We start from the raw sequence: 19,537 nt of genomic DNA, 5'->3' as shown, positions 1-19,537 counted from the left end.
GTCCCAAATGCCACCCTAAATACCCAACCTGAGTGTTGTGGCAGGGTCCTGGAGAACTCCTCCAGGGCAAAAGGGAGAGGAGTAGTCTAAATGACCCTTACACCTGCAAACTGGGAGAAACAGACCAGAAGGTCCACTCAGCTGCAGCTCCTTTAAGACTGTGCCTTACCTACCAAGAGTTGTGAGCATGATTGCATAGGCACATTCTATGGCTTTGGGCCTCACATTGCATAGGGGTTACAATTCCCTGCATGTGTCCCTGGCATCCTGTTTGACTCCCTGCAGAGTGAAACTGCTCCATTTCTGCTGCCGTGAGGGCTGCCCAGGCCAGCAAAGGAGAAGGATGGATTTGGGCCCAAGTGCAGTTAATTTCTTGGGTCCACATTATATTCCATGGTTGTATCAATTTATTTATGCAGTGGGTATCATTACCATATATATGGTATTATCTTACTATTGAGAGCATGTGTTTTCTCTGTGTAAAGTAGCCTATTTCTGAATTTTGCCTCCTTTTGAAAATATTTATGAACGGCGGACCCTCGGACTCTTAACCACATCCACAAACAAGTCATTTGCAAGACACATTCTACAAAGAGAATAGATCTTTTCACTGGATCCAGTATTCTGCTACTAGAAGTAAATTGGTACAATGCATATAAAAGGACCTGCTTACGGCCATTATAGAAAAGGACACAGATACTTAGCTCGTGTCCTATTGCAGTCTTCCATTCCAGCCTAGCAGAAACAATTGTCTGTTGAGCACGTCACTCAGATAAGCTCATTATTTCCTGGGCAATTTTATATCACTGAGGAATGACTTCAACAACTGAAGTAAGGTCCATTTGGGTTGTCAGTAAAACAGCTCAGTTCAAAGCTCAGTTCAAAAACTGAGATTTGCAGTGATTCACTTCAATATAAGGTGTGAAGCAAGGGCTATTCCCTGCTGGAATATGCAGATCTGTCTCTTTATGCTATTTCTTTGTGATTGTCTCCATTTACCTTATGTTAGGTCAATGATTACACATAAACAAAGTTACACTGAAGAAATGTTTCAGTCTTCCCAATTTTATTGAAGCTTTGTCGACATTAGGGAAAATGCAGCATATATCTGTAATGGATGCAGCTGAGTCAGTGTTGAACATGGACATGCAAATCAGAATGAACAATCTGTGTTCAATGCTGTTTCAGAAACTGGTTAAATCCTGCCCTGTGCAGGGGCAGTAATAATGCTGAGCAATTTTGTTCTGATCTATGCTGGTAGTTAACCCCAGTTGAGGACCAGTTCAGGTGTGGGGTGCGGTGATCTCATTTTATTCTTGTAGCAGAGGGGTAGCCGTGTTAGTCTGGATCTGTAAAATTGTGTTCACTCATGAAAGCTCATGCTCTAATACGTCTGTTAGTCTATAAGGTGCCACAGGACTCTTTGCTCATTTTATTCTGGTAGTCCGTTTAGGGTGAAATTCACCTCTATTCTGGAGGCCAACATAATGCACCATTTAGCCCTATTTTAAGGGTTTACATGATGCATACACCTTGTTCTGGCCCTCTGCACAAGCATGAATTTCACTCTTTATGCAAACTATGTATAGAATTAATATGTAAGGCCAACATTCCATACAGCTCCAGTACTTGATTCATGCCAACTCAAGGGGTAATGTAAGGGTACAGTATTGTTTAACTAGTTCCCAAATAATGAATAAAACTTCAGGTGAAGGATGTGACCTTCAGAGAACATGGAATCAGTTTGGTCTTTTTAATTTGCAGATAGTTTACCTAATACTTTTTTACCCATTGAAGACATAGGCTCAGTGCACTGAAAACTGTTCACAAATGTTTTTTTTTACATTAAATTGATTTTCTGAGCATGAGATAGGCAATGTTTTCTGGAACTAATTTGAATTCTTCTCTAATTAATATTCAAGACCTAAATATGTTATCTTTGCATGACTGTGCAATTATTAAAGGGAAAAATATCAGCTGTGACTGCAATTATTTTTCTTTTCCTCCCCTATTTTTTTTTATGGCAGTTCACTTTTTACCAGCACAGTATGTATCATTTCTCTCCCTTTTTTCTAGGCTATGATTGAAGAAGCCATCACCAGGAAGGAATCTTTTTCAGTTATGTACACACCATTTGCAACAAAAGCAAAGATTGACAAAATAGACAAGATGAAGGAAGCTTTTTCTAAAAAGCACCCCGATTATGTGGAGTACATATATACAGGTAAGAGTGGATTTCACATCTTCAAGTGGCTTTGGACCTTATTGGATTGTGTGAATTGAGTGTTTGTAGCTAACATTGAGTTTGATTTGTGGGTGGTTGGGGCCTGATCCTGCAAATTCTTACTCTTACATGGAGTGAAATTCACCCCTGAGCAGAGAGCCAGCATATGACCTATGTAGCACTTAAGTCCTCAAACACAATGTAAGGGAGAGCTTTGTACTGACAACCTGCACAAGGGTTTTTTACCCATGAATCCTCAAAGCATCATTCTTTAACGTCCATTATTGCAGCAAAATGGTTGTTGTACATTGGGCTTTTGGGAATCTTTTATGTGACCCTCATTGTCCCCTGCTGGTTGAGAGAGTTAAAGTAGTCTTTTCCTGAGTTGATAAACACTTAGATCACAGTGAGTAGGGCCTCGGTCAGAAGGAAAGTGGATGATGAGCTAAGATTTGTCTTGCCATCATTGCTAACTGCAGTAGTGACTGTGAGAAGACCTTAAGGCGTCACACTGTGTTGATGACTGAGGATCAGACAGAGGGAGAGGTAAATTTCTCAGTATGTCGAATTGCTTGAGGACATTTGCTCCCATCATAAGAACTCACACTATAGCTGGCGCTTTGTGGGCAGTTCTAGCAGAATGCTCCAGAAGACTGAAATGCTCTTTAATTCCTAGAGGTATTGCCCTGGGTCGGAGCTGAGACTTATTGATTGGGCTATTTGGCTATACCGCTTGCTAAGACATACCAGCTCTGTGAATAAAGACTTCATCCTTCAGAACAATCAATATGGAACCTTTCAGGAGCACTAAAAACTTCCTTGATAAAAAAAACAAACAAGAGTCTAGTAAGTCCAAGCACTAACAACAAAGTCATGCAAGTACTGTAAACAACTAAGCACATTTATGTTGTTCATTTTATGTTTTGTTTTAAAAATGTCACTGTAAAGACAGATCGCCTTGATTTTACAAGTTGAAGAACATCCCTCTGTGTGTGGTGGTGTTTTTTTAAATAGAGAAAATAGGGACTTGTTATTTGTCATGGAGGTTATAAAGTAGCTGTCTTTTGTTTACTTGCTGATGTGAATTTGTGGAGAACTTCCAGGGAACAAAAGTATTGGCATTAAGAGGAGTATAATATAAAACTCCCTGAACTTGACTGAAAAGGAGACAAACTCAGAACTCACAGAATCCCATCTCCCCCAAACAATATAGACAGAGGGTGGGATTTTCCAAAGTCCGTACGTGACCTCGGAGGACAAGTTGCTTGGAAAGTCAATTGGACTTGTGTGCCTAAATCACATAGGCATTCCAAAAATGTCACCCTTAATTTTTAATTTCTTTCACTACTATATCCAAGGAAAGAAAAAAAAAAGATAAAGGAGAGGGGAAAGGGAGAGGACCTGGTTACAGACCCTTTTAATCAATTATTTTGCTTATAAATAAAACTAATGGACCCAGTGCTGGCCTCAGATGCATGGTTATAACAGTCATTAGACTTCAGAGGAGTTACTTCTGTTTGACACTGGTGTAACTGAGAGCAGAATTTGGCTCATTGACTTCTCTGGAAATTTTCCTGTGTATCTGAGATCATAATTGAGTCCGTCGTGCAACTTTTTGTGTAATACAAGTTAAAAAAAACAGTAAAAAATTTAGCATGGCTTGTTTTATTTTGTTTGCTTTTGTGACTGCAATGATGGTGAAGGATGCTGAACTCACAGCTCTGGAGTTTGCAGCCCACATATGTTCACAGAACAGGTAAAGCATAGGCCATGCTGCAGTGCAAACTTCTCTACCAATATGCCCCATTTCTGACCTGCAGGGAGCACCCTCTAAGGCTGAGAACTTAGGACAAGGATGGAAAAATTAACTGTCACTAGATGCTCTGCTGAGGTAGCTGACAAGGCTAACAGCTAGCACCAACTGTAGCAGTGTTGTTTGTGACTTCAGGGCTACCCGAGGGGGGAGGGGGGGAAGTGGGGCAATTTGCCCCAGGCCTCACAGGGGCCCCCACAAGAATATAGTATTCTATAGTATTGCAACTTTTTTTTATGGAAGGGTTCCCCAAAATTGCTTTGCCCCAAGCCCCCTGAATCCTCTGGGTGGCCTGTGTGACTTGACGTATTCAGAACTGGACTGAGACCCCCAAGCCATTTCACTTAGTTCATCAAAAAGCTTTCAGCTAGTGACTATCATAGTTCAAGACAATTGCACCTCGTGGACCAGCAAGGACACCCCCTCTAGGCTCCTGGCTCTTCAGCCATCGCCTCTCTGAGGTGGAGATTGGCATCTCTTTCTCCCTCCTGACCAGCAAAGTCCCCTGTCTGCACCGTGAGTTCCCCAGCAAGCCAGATGGCCTGTACAACCAGTATCTGCAGGTTGCTTTCTCTCCAGGGGAATTGTCCGCTGTTGTAAGTTTCCACACAGCCCTTTCTAAGTAACAGTTATTCTTAAGGTGAAAGCATAACAGAGACAACATATTAAAAACCAGTGAAAGAACCTACACACATGCTAATCTTACCAGAGATCACCCCCAACTGCAACAAAATCTCTGGTGGGTGATCAGTCCTTCAAACCCCACCCAGGAGGTTTTCTGTGGTTACAAGTTCATAATAGCTTTCCCTCAGAACAAGAACATAAGTTCGCCTTTCCTTTATACAGCTTGGAACTTAGATATTCAGGGTCTTGGGATAGGTAATCAGTCAGATACAATGGTTCTCTCCTCAGAGTGTAGCTTTGAAAGATTGCGTCCAAAAGTGAGAATTTGCATTTCCCTCCTGTCAGGTATTTCCTAGGAGACCCATTTAACTTTGTTTGTCCCGAATGTTCCTTCTTGTCTGACACATTGTTGAAAATAGTCTGTTGAAGCAAATAAAATTTCCCGGGGTTTGGATTGTCCATGACTCTCCCCTAAAGAAGTTACATACAATCCCACAATAATACATAAACTTTGTATTTGTAATACACTTGACTGCAAAGCTATTTAAACTTAATTCAATAAGATCTCCCAAAGATATTTCAGAAAATTGACATATCTGTCACAGTGACAGTTTTCCATCACTGCCAGATTGGCACAGGTCTGAATTTATGACCTGCAGGTGAGAGGTTCCATATCCCTCATCTCTAGGATTTTAAATATGAACTAAACCACTGTTATGAAAATACAGTCTGAAATACCAGATCTCTCATTAACTGGTTAGTTAAAATAACCTTAATCATGAATTTCAGTAACATTCATTCATCCAGATCTTGGTTCAAGTTTTGACTTATTGTCAGGATGTATCATACTGAATTTCTCCACAAGTTTTCCTTAGATCCGCAGGGAGAAAAGGAGGTATATTTTTAAATTTGAATGCACAGTGCTGTCTATTTTAAACTTTTGAATCCATCAGAGGCAGAAAGCTTTTAGACTATAGGTATGGCTTTTAGCACCAACAATTGCAAGCCCCGAGCATTCTATTAAAAGCTACATAAAACTTCAGCAGGTAGGGCTTTATAATTTCTGACTGTTAACCACCTGCTACGTAAACGCTGTATATACAAATGACATAAAAAGAATGGAGTGGTACAGCACAAAATTAGATCATTTAAAATATTTGCACACATACACAACGTGCATGCATTCAGAGTACAGTGTATGAGTAAAACCAGGACTCTACCAAATAGAACACATTCGGAGATCACATCAATGGAACTTGGTAGTTACTCTAGCAAAGTTAATGGAGAGCAATTGGCATAATACCAGGGAAGAGGAATATCTAGCTCACTGTATTTTATTTATGTGCTGGTAAACCAGAGAGCAGTAAATGCCATTCTCTGTTTGCCATTCTCTGACTATATTACTAGGCATCTTAAAAGTAGAGCGGGCAGAAAACAGGATAACATTTTTGTGAACGTTGTCTCTAAAATTTCATCCTGCTTTTTGTGCAGGATGGTAGTGTTTGAGGTTTTTGGTTTTATTTTGTTAACATTAGAAATTTCAACAGCAAATGTTGAAATATTAAATTTAGGAATTTTTTGATGAGCTAGTCAAAAAGCGAGACAAAATTTTCATGAACATTTTTACCCTTTTTTAGTGAAATTTTAAATTTCAGTGAAAAAAATTCATCAACATTCAGAATATCAAAAACTACTTACACAGGAAGCAAACAACATGTTTAAGGGCTTTCTCTGGTCACTTGTTTTGGTGGATGTTTTATGTTAAATTTGTTTGACTGCAGTACTCTTCTAGCACTTTTCTTTTTCAAGCGAGGAGGCTAAGATTTTTCAAGAGAGGAGCTAATGTAAACCTCAAGAAAAAGCAAGGGTGCAAAATGCTATCACTGTCTTGTTCCAGATCCTCATGGACTTCACATCTTACCACAGACAGTAGATTGGGCTTCTTTGCCTCCCCAACAATATTTGTTGACCCTGGGTTTCAAAAACAAAGATGTTGGGAAATTCTTGGAAAAGATATCAAGTAAAAAGCTGCCATCCTTTTCAGGTACGCATTGCTGATTTGCTAGTAGTTTGAATTCAATGTGGTTTGTCACCAGCAGGGGCAGAGGACTGGTTGGGGCACGGATCAAGGGACTATGCTAAAGTGCAGGCCACAGTGAGCATGTCTATTCCGTTATGCAACCAGACAACCATTCACTTCCTCCCCATCCTGAATATATAAGCACTTGTCACTCCTCCCCACTTTCCACTCACTTCCCATCACGTCCCACTCTCCTCCTTCCCAGCTTGTCTATGTAGACATTTGTCACTGTTTGCCAAATGCCAGTGCAGGCAGGTATTCACTATAAATGGTTCACTTAGCTGCAGAGAGGAAGGTGGTTTTGCAGTTATGGTGCTACCCTAGGACTTACTTAGGAGATGTGAGTTCAATTCCCTGCTTCCCTCAAACTGCCTTAGACAAGTCACTTAATTTCTGCATGCTGCAGTTTCCCATGTGTTATTAGCACTGCTTTACCTCACAGAGGTGTAGTGAGGATAAATCCAGTAAAGATTGTGGGGTGCTCAGATACTCTTAGAAAACTTTAGTTGTTCAAAAAGCACTTGTGTTACCGTAATCTTTGGAGACCAGTCATCTCATTTATCTGTGCTTCATTGTCACCGTATGGAATGTGAGACTAAAATTCACTACCTCACAGAGTGAAAACATTGTAGGAGTGCAGAGTAGTATTACATTTAATTATCTATTTGATTATGGTGGTACCTAGAGACTCCAGCCAAGAATGGGGCCCCATCATGGTAAGCACAAACAGAGTAAGAAACAGTCCCTACCCCAAAGAGTTTAACAATCTAATTAGATAAGACAGACAAAAGGGTGGGAGGAGCAATGTGATGGTTGGCAAAGGTCACGTCAGTGCCATGATTTATTGTGGGTTGGTTGATTTATTTCTACCTTTTAGTTTTTTTGGAAGGAATGTTTTGTTGGAAGGGGATTAGCCAAACAGAAACAAAGGAAGGTAGAGAAACTATTGAAGGAAGGGTATAGCGTATAGCAGGTGTGGCCACACTGTGGCTTGTGAGTGCATGCAGCTATTTTACAGTTAAAGTGTGGCTCGCAGAGCCCCCCACGCACCGCCAATTCTCCACCTACCAGACTGGATGAGGGGGAGTTTCTGCCCTGCAGTGGGGTGGTGGGACTAGGGGCTTCTATGCTGCATGGAGGGGAGCCTAAGGGCTTTAGCCCCTCACCTCAGCGGGCACCACCTCACAGGGCAGATTGTGCATGTCTTGCAGCTTTCAAGCTTCTTAGGATTATTGTATGCGGCTCAGCGGGTCAGTAAGTTTGGCCACTCCTGGTGTATAGGAATAGGATAATATTCCTTTAAATAGTTTGTAATCCCCGAGAGGTGCTCACATATTTTTAGAAGCATGAGAAACCAGCAAGAGCAGCAGTATGTAAGTAGGTAGGTCTTGCATGTTTGTATTTATTGAGAAAATGCAGTTTTTTGGGGCCTAACAGTGCCCCAGTGGTTCTGTCATATTGTTGTTGTGCAAAGAGCAAAAGATTCAACAGTGGAGTGGAGTAAGGAAAAAGGATGGAAGAAAGGGAGCATGAAAGGCAGAGGGAGTGAGGCTGAAGTATACACACTATGAAGGAAGGGGGTTGGATTGAACATCCAACCAGCACAGGGGAGAGAATGACCAGATTGAAAACTGGAATAAAATAAAGCAACCAGGCCGTGGCGACATCATCAGCTTCCAGAGGTCCCTCCTGCAGCTGACTTTCTCTGCTGCTGCCAGCTGAGTGTCTGGGTGTCTTTTCCCAGCAATTTCTCACTTCCCCGAGCTCACATCACTTGCTAAATTCCCTATAGAATACCTTGTATGAAAGGTGCACTGTGCACTGGTATGATCAAAAACAATATCAAGGTTTACTATTTCATTTCTTAGAACACAGAGCTCCTTTTAGTCCTCTTACAAGAGAAGAATCCGTAAGACACTTGGAGACCATAGGGAAAAAGATCTTGCCAATAATGGATTTTATCAGAGGCACCAAATTAACTGTGGGTATAGAATCTACTTTATAGAATGCAGTGAATGCAGTATTAGAGGTTTGTGTATGTGTGATGATTAATATGTGTTTTGCTGATACCTTTTATTCTGTTGTTTCAGACAGATATTTAAGTGAATCTGTAATTTGATAAACAAGAAAATATTTTTATTTAGTGGTTCTTTAACGTGTGGCAAACTATGCATGTATGTTTGCAAAGCATTCAGCTGACTTCAACAGGAGCCTGAGCCAGGACGTCTACATTGCAATTTTGTAGCTCATAGATTCATAGACTCGTAGACTCCGCAGTCCAAGTCCTGCAAATCTGAGTCAGCTGATATGCGTCAGCCATGAGTGTTTTATTGTAGTGTAGACATACTCTTAGATTAAATTCCAGCCTAGCCTCTACATCAGGCCTGGGCAAACTACGGCCCGTGGGCCGGACCTGCCCCCCTAGGGCTTTGGATCCGGCCTGCAGGATTGTCTTCTGTGGTGCCGTGGGCCCCGTGCTGCTCTCAGAAGCAGCTGGCACCACTTCCCTTCGGCCCCCGGGGAGGTGGGGCAGACAGCTCTGTGCACTGCCCTTGCCTCCAGGCACCACCCCCTCCCAGCTCCCATTGGCCAGGAATGGGGAACCATGGCCACTGGGAGCTTCGGGGAAGGAACCTGGAGGCATGGCAAGGGCAGCGCACGCGGAGCCCTCCGCTCACCCTCCCCCAGGGGCTGTAGCACTTCCTGGAGCAGCGTGGGGCCGGGGACGGGGCAGGCATGCTGGGAGCCTGCCCTGGTCCTGGTGCATGCCACTGCCACCCCGGAGCTGCTTTCGGTAAGCGGTGCCGGGCCGGAGTCTGAATCCCTCCTGCACCCCTCCCCCCAACTCCCTGCCCTAAGCCCCCTACCTGCACCTCGCACCCCTCCTGAACCCCAGCTCCCTGCCCTGGGCCCTCTCGTACACCCCTCACCCCACCTCAACCCCAACCCCCTGCCCTGAGCCCCCTCCCACAGTCCATACCCCTCCTGCACCCAACCCCCTGTCCTGAGCTCCCTCATACACCCTGCACCCCTCCTCTGCCCCAATTCCTTGCCCTGAGCCCCTTCCTGCACACTGCACCCCCACACACACCCCACACCCCAACCCCCTACCCCGGCCCTGCATACAGTTTCCCAACCTTGCCGTACATAGTGAAGTATATGAAATTACTTTCAGATATGATACAGACATATTGTAGATGTATTAGCATATTCCACACCATACCTTTTACTATAATGTACACAGCTTTTTATCACTTTGGCTTTTGATTAGCACAAAAGGTCAAAAATGAAATTTGCCTGTAGACTAGAGTATTTTAAAGCAATTCTTAAATTGTTCTCCAGAATATAAGTGGAAGAATCCTCTCCTCAACAGACTGCAAATGCTAATGTTAACATTTTTTCCTAGCAATAACAGTTTTCTAGTTATCTGTGTCTTGGAAAAATCAGAGGCATTTCCTCATCAGGTGTTTTAGCAAATGACAGAATTAATATTCTTACTCTCTGACAGTAGGTAGGAGGTTGACAAAAACTGCTACTTAGCAACCTCTATCAAGTGAAAAACATTAGCTAAAATCTAGGATAATCTATGTCTTCTTCACTCTGACCGTAATAAGTAAACAGACAAGAAAGGACTGATCTCACAAACTCAGTGGGAGGTGAAGTGCTCAGCACCTTGCAGAAATGGACCCTAATAAAACATTTGCTTCTTAGCGCAGTATGAGGAAGGGAAAAGAGTCTCATGGCACAGATCCCAAAGGAAATATATCTTTTTGTTTTCAGTGTTAGCATGCCTCTTTGAATACATCTGTCCTTGACCATTCTCTGACTGAACTAAATCCCCTTCTAACTGGTGTGCAGACTGATTCGAAATGGCACCACTTTGAGAAAGCACATTATGTGTTACTGATGTTCTTGTGCATCTTTAGCATAAAAAAATCCTGAAGTCTATTTAGACTCTCCAACTTTGATGTTTCCAAGGATGGAATCCTGGCCCCTTTGAAGTTAATAACAAAATTCCTATTGACTTCAGTGGGAGCAGGATTTCACCCCAAGTTTTAGAAAATAAGAATGGCCACACTGGGTCAGACCAATGGTCCATCTAGTCCAGTATCCTCTCTTCCAACAGTGGTCAATGCCAGATGTTTCCAGGGAACAGAACAAGGCAATCAAGTGATTCATTCTCTGTCGTACAGTCCCAGTTTCTGGCAGTCAGCAACTTAGGACACCTAGAGCATGGGGTTGCCTCCCTGACCACCTTGGCTAATAACTATTGATGGTTTTATCCTCCATTCATTTATCTAATTCTTTTTTCAACACAGTTATACTTTTGCCTTTCACAGCATTCGCTGGTAATGAGTTCCACAGGTTGACAGTACATCATGTGAAGTACTTCTTTATGTTTGTTTTAAATGTGCTGCCTATTAATTTAATTGGATTACCCCTGGTTCCAATTCTAATATATCTTTTTTGATATGGGGTGGCAAGAACTGCATGCAGTATTAAAGGTCTGGATTTATGCAGTGGCATTATATTTGCTATCTTATTATCTAGCCTTTTTGTAAGGGTTCCTAATATTCTGTTTGCTTTTTTGATTGCCACTGCACATTGAGGGGATGTTTTCAGAGAACTTTCTCTGAAGTATGTAATGTTACCACCTTTTCTCTAAGACCTTCATATAAAACCTTAAGGAAACATACCTGGGTCCAAAACAAGCCATTCTTTGTAGGTAACAAATATTAGGAACTGTCTCAGAATAAATTGTCAGTAGAGGAGTTTTTGGAACAAATTGATAAATCAAACAATAATAAGTCCCTAGGACCAGATGGTATTCACCCAAGAGTTTTGGTGGAACTCAAATATGGAATTGCAGAACTACTAACTGTGGTATGTAACCTATTGCTTAAATCAGCCTCTGTACCAGATGATTGGAGAATAGCTAACGTGAAGCCAATTTTTAAAAAAAGCTCTAGATGTGATCCTGGCAATTACAGGCCAGGAATCCTAACTTCAGTACCAAGCAAATGTGTGTTTCCATTTCTAGTCTATCCTGGAAATGAATTTACAGAAACAAGGCTAGATGGTCTAAACAGAAAAGTTTCACGTTTGAGATCTTGGTATATGAGATGCAAGAGAAGAAATGCAATCAATCAACATAAGAGACAAGATCAGTGGAATATATGGTAGGGTTATTTGAGCTTATGAGCCAGATACTCAACTGGTGTGAATTGGCATAGCTCCATAGACTTCAATAGAACAATGCCAATTTACAATAGCTATGGATCTAGCCCTTGCTGAGATTATTTTTCTTGCTGAGATGGATACCTGCTGAGGAACCACAAAACAGATGTGGTGATCTCCTGCCCCTATTGAAATCAGGGGCAAAATTTCAATTCACTTCAGCAAGACCAGGATTTCACCCATGAAGTTTGATGAGTTCTCCTCAAATGCAACTTAACTTTACAAGAAGCAGAAGTTTAAGTGGACTGAATAAAATGTATTCATATAGATTCTAAACCAGCAGCCACTTTACCAGGAGGTCATAAGTAGGGGCTTTGCTAGAAGAGAGAAAAACCTGACACAAAACCAATTATCATTGATTTAGAACCCGCAGCTGTCAATCTTGCACAAAAATATAAAGATTCAGGAATATGTTACTGGCGGGGGAGCGAGGAAACTATTTTTCTTCCCTTCAGTCTTCTTAGTGCAGAATGATCCTGACAACATAGCATCCCTGACCAAAAAATCAGATTACAAAGCAAGCTAGACCTAATACTACAGAGCAAGGTCTATTCTGCTAGCCCTGATTAAAGCTTCATTCAAGGCAATGCAAAAACTGGACACTTCAGTTTGCTTGAAACTATTCCAAGCTTTTCTTGAAGCCAGAATTTAAGTTTCACCTGTTATTTATTTCTCAAAAGCTACACAAAATGTAGTCCCAAGAAGAATACACTTTGTAGACCACTCCACTTCAATTACTGATGTTAGTTGCAAAAGCTTCTAGTGAGTTAAAAGGAAACAAGGTCATTTATAGGAGAAAACAAAAACAAAAAAGCTTTGCTTAAATTGAAAAGCCAGAGCTACCCAAAATGCAACCCAAAAGTCTTCTGCAAACCAAAATTCTGTGCAACCCAAAATTCTTCTCCTAGACATTTTAATGATATTCCTTGGTGGAAACATCTTAGTGCTAAAGCAGAGCTAATTAAACAATAGCAGCTGTCTTAAATATAAATCAATTCCACCACTTCAGATGTGCAGCACAGTGACCTGGAGTTAATTATACAATTCATTCAAGCTTTGCTGTTCGTAAGTCATGGAGTTAATGATAAATATTTGCCGAACATACATTGTGCTCTCAGTTGTGATACTCTTACAGTAGTACCTTGCTACCCACAGAGCCCTACTAAAATCACTAAGACTGTTTGCATAGTCAAGTAAGACTGAGAATGAATAAGGATACCACACCCTAGTAGCAACTTCATCTGATGGTAAATATTCTTTAAATCTAATCTTCCAAACATTTACACCAGGCTCACCTCAGTGGTATCTAAGTGTCTCCCACTTCCTGCTCTGATGGAAGTCTTTCTTGTTGAGCCAATGGGAGCAGAAGCAAATTTTTACTCTAGGGTCAGATTATAATCCCCTTGGTAAGCAGGTACTCAAACAAATAGTCCCACTGGGCCAGGCTCTGCCATTCTTGTCTATGTTGAATAGAACCTTGCTCCTGGGGTCATCCCATAAGTATGGGACAGTGTGCTACATAACATGACCAAAGGGGGCCTTAGGTATATACTCCCTTAATGGGTTCCACAGCAAGACATACAGAAATAAAAAACACTTGGGGAACAAATTGCTTTGCTGTCTGTTTTCAGTTCTGTAACAGTATTTATTATAAGCAGATTCCAGGGTATGTTATCTGGAGAATCCTGAGGGCATTGAAGAACTGTGATGACAAATTTCCAGATTGTTCCAACTCACCATTGGGCTTGTTCGCAAGGCACAGCATCATTCACATGCTAAGCTGATAAAATGGAGATACCATAAAAATGAAGGACAACAGCTTGGGGGGACTGGATTGCAGAAGTCTGCAAAAATGTGTTCCTTAAGGCTTGATGTCTAGACATGCCACTTGCATTTGATGTCAGAATTCCAGCTTTAAATCTAAGCTGAACAACCACTTTGTTTCTCTTATTCTCTAGGACTCAGCAAGCAAACTTTAATAATTAGTAAAATTATTACTTCTTAAATAGAATCTAGAAAAACAAGAGGGGAAATACCATCTCTGTGATATATCTCAGTGTCATGTGGGACCAGTAATATGCAGCCTGAAGTTCTTAGGGCCACTTAAGGTTGCCCTGTACATTACAGGCTATCCAGCTTCTTTTGCAACAGTCTTGCTTTGCTTGAGGTTTTGTGCTTCAGAGGCCCCTCTCGCTGTCCAAGTAATGGTGTCAAGCAAGCTCCACTGGGAGTCAGCTGGTTTGCTGTTGGCGATGACCTTTCAAGGACTTATAGAGGGATCCCAGAGCAGGTGTTTGGGAACCACATCCTTAGATGTTCCTATCCTTCCAGTGGATCCCCCAAGATCCCACTACTTTTTCTGTGGACAGGCAAATTCCATCTGTCTAAATTCAGGGGGAATCTTGTGAGATTTCTCTTTTAGCTGTGGGTTTTCTCTGGGGAGGGGGCAATCTGGCCAACAGTTACTTTGGCCCTTGGCTTCAATGAGACGATACATGTGAGTGAGGGCTGCAGGACAAGGCCCAACAATTGTTAATTTTACTTTTCATTAATTCTGTGTGAGACCTGGATGATGTATGTCTGTGCGCATCTGGAAGGGAAAAGTGTTGTGATTTGTCTGCCAATTAATGTTTTAGTCCCTTATCGCATCCTATCGAAGAGGCATTTTTAACCCTTCTGATGAATTTGTTGGTACATCACAGTCCTATTTCTTAGACATTAAAGTCTTCCCTCTATTAAATAGGCCAATTCTTTTCCCCTAAAGCCTCCATTTAAGATTGCTATTTACTTAACCTTCACTGTACCTGTAGAGGCAGTTTCAGCTTCATCCATGGCCACTTTATTATATTTTTACTGCAGCTTAGTAGCCTCTTGAACTCCACTCTAGTTCATGTAATTCTCATCATGTGGTTCATATCCCTGTGAACTCTTTTTCAAGCCAGAAGCAGTTATTTACGCTCTCTTTCTTCATTTTTCATTGTCACTGAAACACAACCCCTGACAATGTTCAACCTGTTATAATTCCTTTAAAAATATCCTGCTGTCAGTTATTTATTTATTTACCTCTGGCCTACTGTAAACATCAATAACATTGCTATGGCCATAAAGCACGAGCTAGCTCAGGCACCAAATCTGGGTTTTTAGCTCCATGATGTGTTCCCATATTTTTCTGGCAAATCAAGATGACAAAGAGCGGTTTCCTTTCCTCTTTCCTCCTCCCCCTTTACTTTTATAAAAATTGGAGAAGCACGCTTCCCCCTTCCCCCTGCCCCAAGACAGCATGATTCAGCCAGATGAAGAAACATTTTTAACCTCAGTTGATGAGTCAATACACTCATTTTTTATCATTTATATGGGGGTGGGAGCTCAGGAGTCCAAAAAACAATGTTCTGCTGCAACTAAAAATGTGATTTAACTTGTTTTCAATTGTTACATGTTGATAAATTCCCTCTCAAGCTCTCATTAATTAATTGTTCTTCTTTATTTGAATGAATATATATCTGTATTGCTGCAATGATACAAACCTTTTCCTTGACTTTTCATTCTAATTATTCTAATTCATATCTTGGGGACATAGAAAGCCTGTAGAATAGGGCTTTTCTCACTACAAAATTGATGATGGGGCTGAGGGATGGAATCTCCTCTACCCCCCATAAGAATCTAATCTAAAGTTCATTGAAGCGAATGGGATTTAAGTACCTTCCTGAAGTTAAGCAGATGCTTAAGTGGTTTGCTGAATAGGGATGGACTTCAGTACTAAGCTGTATCCTAAATGACCATAATATCTGTGCATGGGGAGGAGTAACAAACATGGCTTGCTACAGGGATTTGGTTCAGTGAGCTCACATAGTGGATGTACCCACTGGTAACTCTCTGCGACAGTCCTCCTGTCTACCAGGGGCTGTGTTGACCTGCTGAGGTTACCTTCTTTGTGGTGCATAGAGGACAGCATCGGGGATCTCCTGTGGTTTCTTCTGTAGTGCTGTAGTGTTATGAGTAGGAGTTAAGGAAAAGACTTCCCTGGAGAGATGAAGGGATTATTTACTTGTACTTATATAACTGCTCATCTTTCTTTTACAGTTAGGCTTGAAGACCCTGATTTCTAACTGGAACTCCATTCCTCCCCCCATAGCAGAGGTCAAAACATATGAGCAAAATTAATTACATCAACAATTGCTCACTTCTGGGAACCTAGTTATTGGAACTGGTCAAAAATGAAAAAAACCAAGCATTAAAAATATCAAAGTTGTTTCTATTTCACAAATTTTGAAAGGGACACTTTTTTATTTTTTTCCAAAAAAAAATTGTGAAATTTTGAAAGAACACATCAAAAATTGTATCGAAACCATTATTAGGATTCTTATAGAAATCTTCCATTTACTGAAAATCCAAGTTTTTTATAACAATTGCAATAACCATTTGATGACTTTTTTAATTAAAATGTCAATTAAAAATATCTCAAACTTTTGTGAAAATCCAAAAGTTAAAAGTCAAGATTTTTGCCAAAAAAACCCTCATTTCATTCAAAAAATTTCAACCAGCCCATTAACTGATTGGACCCATAAATCACATAGCTAAGTATCTAGCTGGAGGCAGCCGCACATGCAGCTTTGCAACTACAATATCTGTGATTGTGGGGAAAAAAGATCTGCCAGAATTATTAGAAGCTGTGTTGAAAATCTAGTCCAACATTTTAAATTTCAGGCTCTTAAATAAGTGGGGTGATTTTCAGGGATGCTGAGCGCACACAGCTCCCGCTGAACTTGTATATCCTTCTAGTCACTGATAGTTTGCTTTCGTAAAACCTCTTGAGGAGTTTTCAGTGAGAGAGCTGTGTACCCTTTAAAAAGAGGGTAATGAAGATATGAGCTCCCTTTTACAAACTCCTTGTCCCACCTTCCTCAAGAAAATACTTGAATATGCTCTACAGATCTGATTTTCAAACAAATATTAGGCACGTAGGGTGATTTTCAAAAGTACTGACGTAGATTAGGTGCCTTGGGATTTAGGCACCAAGGCACTTTTGAAAATCCCACTAGGCATCTATGTAGATCTTTGGGCACTTTTTAAAATCTAAGGCCCTAATCCTGCAACCACTTGGGCATGTGCTATAAGCACATGACTAGGCTACTCATGTGCTGAAAGTTAGCCATTGCCTAAGTGCCTACAGGATCAGACACGGACTCTGCAGCTCTCTGGGGTTTAAGATCAGGTTTGAAAGCTGTGGATTTTCTTTGCCTGTGAACATGTGGTAGATTTATGCATTCCATGGTTTCCTCAACCTCGTCGCTGAAACATGAAAAGCACACAAGCCAAACAATATTTGAACAAAGAGGATTATGGAAAAGCCTTTTCTAAGTGATGACAATAAAAATTACATTAATATCGGATATCTGCAGTCTCCCCCTTCCTATCTGTTTTAAGTTATGTATTTATTTTTCTAGTACTACTAGAACGACGGTGTAAAGGATGTCTTTTTTCTGTATAAGAGTTTAGAAAACATTATCTTAAAGGAGCTGTATGCCTCTTTGGTTACAGTATTTCCAGCGTGAATATACATGATGATAAACCCTGACATAAGTTTCAGGAGAGAAGTAGGTTTTCTGTGGCTCTCTTCTAACCCATTTGCTTTTGCTGAGAGGATAGGAGAGTTTCTCTGCATGTTCAGGTGTGATAGAGAAGTTGCAGTATGCCAGCCTGCTCAGTCGGTTACAGCGAGTCAAGGAACAGTCTCAAGTGATTAATCAAGCGATGGCTGAGCTAGCAACCATTCCTTATCTACAGGACATCAGTCAGCAGGATGCTGAATTGGTAAGTATTTATTTTTAATCCTTGTTTTGGCTTTTGTAGGCAGTGCGCCAAGAGGGGAAAAAAACATTGCAATGCTATTTGTAGTGGAAGTCCATTTTTAATGTGCAGAGAACTTGGAATAGTTTTGAAATCCTCACTGCAGCATTTTGTCAGAGGAAGGGCTAAACATCTGGAAGAATCACTTCTATGCAACCCGTCTGAATCATTTACACTTGCATTTTTAAAATGTGTTCCCTTCCTCTCACCCTCAGAAAATAATCCTAGAAAATGATTGCAGTTATTTAGATTGCGATGAATTTAAAACATCTAGCACTGTAGCTGGATGAAACAAAAGAGGCACAATGGTTTAGTGGTTGGAGCACCAGAGTGGGACTCAGAAGTTTTCTGTTCCTGGCTCTGTCACAGAATTGCTGTGTGACTTTGGGCAAATCACTTTGCCCTTCTGAGCTTCAGTTTCTTTGTGTGCAAAATGGGGATATTACACTCACAGGGGTGTTGTGAAGCTGAATTCATTAATGTTTTTAACCGATTTCGATATCCACAAATGGAAAGTGTTATAGAAGTGCAAGCGTTGTCAATATTGTATAGGATAAAGGTTGTTTTATTAAACCACCTGCGTGTTTTAAACATTGAATTCCTCTTATTCAGGCAAAACAAATCTCTCATGATTTGACTGAATGAGGATTACAAGATCCTCACTCCCTCCATTTGTTTTTTATCAGACTTTGAGGATCCAAATCCTGGTTTACCGAAGCTCTTGGATTTCTTGAGGCCAATCCCTAAGGTTTGACTGCAGTCCTGCAAAGCTCCTAAGCTCTGCAGTATTGAAGCTTCTCAGAGTAGCTTTCCATAGAAAAGCTGACCAAGTGCCTATGCTGAGGGAAGCAGTCACTAGATTTTGAAGTCTGTGCTCAAGATAAGGGGAAACCACATTACAGAGCAAATGGTTTATTAAAAGTCACCATCCTTTTGGCAAGGGTTTTCTGGAATTAGAACCCTATGTCCCCATGCTTTAAGGCTGACTAGAGGAATATCTTGAGTTACTGATACATTTATCAGTACAGACTTTCTCCAGAGTACTATATTTTATTATATCACTACTAAGAAACATAGTATTAAAATGCTGACTAAATCTACTTACAACACCTTTTCTCCAGCTGTGACCTTGACCTTCCTGGGAACATTTTTTGAAGCTAGGTTCCAGGAAACCTCAGGAAAACAAGGACCAGGAAAAACTATTCTTTTTTTTTTTTGCATAGGAGTTTGCAGAACCAGAGCCCATTGCTGACTATTCAGTCATGAATATTAAACATTCAATAGGAAATTCCTTGTTTGCCAAGCTCAAAGTACAGATGATTTAAAAGGAGAGAAAAATTAACACGCTGTCCTGTCCATAGTACTAAAATGTACTTAAGATTTTCTTCATTTCCCAGTGGTTCTTTGCCTTGTCATCTTCTCCAGGATTTTGTCTGACTGCATTTTTTAAACTGTTTACATTAAAGGACACTCAAATTCCTTAGGGCTTGAATGTTATAGCAAAGTTTGGGTATCTCTCAGTTAGGGCACAATTCTGCAGTTACCCCTGCCCAGTGTCCCAGTTATTTCAATGGGAAGCTACCGGGGAGAGACTGTACATGCAGGAGTAACTGTTGGTAGGATTGGGATCTCAGAGCCTGATACAGTAACCATTCAAGTTAATAGAAAAAATCCCACTGATTTCAATGGGCACTGGATGGCATCCTTAATG

At 41.0% G+C, this 19,537-nt stretch overlaps 1 protein-coding gene across 1 annotated transcript in view; it reads left to right on the top strand.

Annotated features, from left to right (window-relative positions):
• Nucleotides 1-19,537, top strand: part of SPATA16 (spermatogenesis associated 16) — a 117,019-nt gene that overhangs the window by 70,949 nt on the left and 26,533 nt on the right. Inside the window, exons 5-8 of the mRNA XM_050965971.1 lie at nt 2,077-2,224; nt 6,559-6,705; nt 8,610-8,722; nt 17,626-17,790. Coding sequence (XP_050821928.1) covers nt 2,077-2,224; nt 6,559-6,705; nt 8,610-8,722; nt 17,626-17,790 — 573 coding nt within the window. The remainder of the gene's footprint in view (nt 1-2,076; nt 2,225-6,558; nt 6,706-8,609; nt 8,723-17,625; nt 17,791-19,537) is intronic.

Source organism: Gopherus flavomarginatus, chromosome 8, assembly GCF_025201925.1.
Source record: "Gopherus flavomarginatus isolate rGopFla2 chromosome 8, rGopFla2.mat.asm, whole genome shotgun sequence".
In the NCBI taxonomy this organism is placed as follows: domain Eukaryota; kingdom Metazoa; phylum Chordata; order Testudines; family Testudinidae; genus Gopherus; species Gopherus flavomarginatus.
This window is presented reverse-complemented; position numbering and strand designations above follow the sequence as displayed.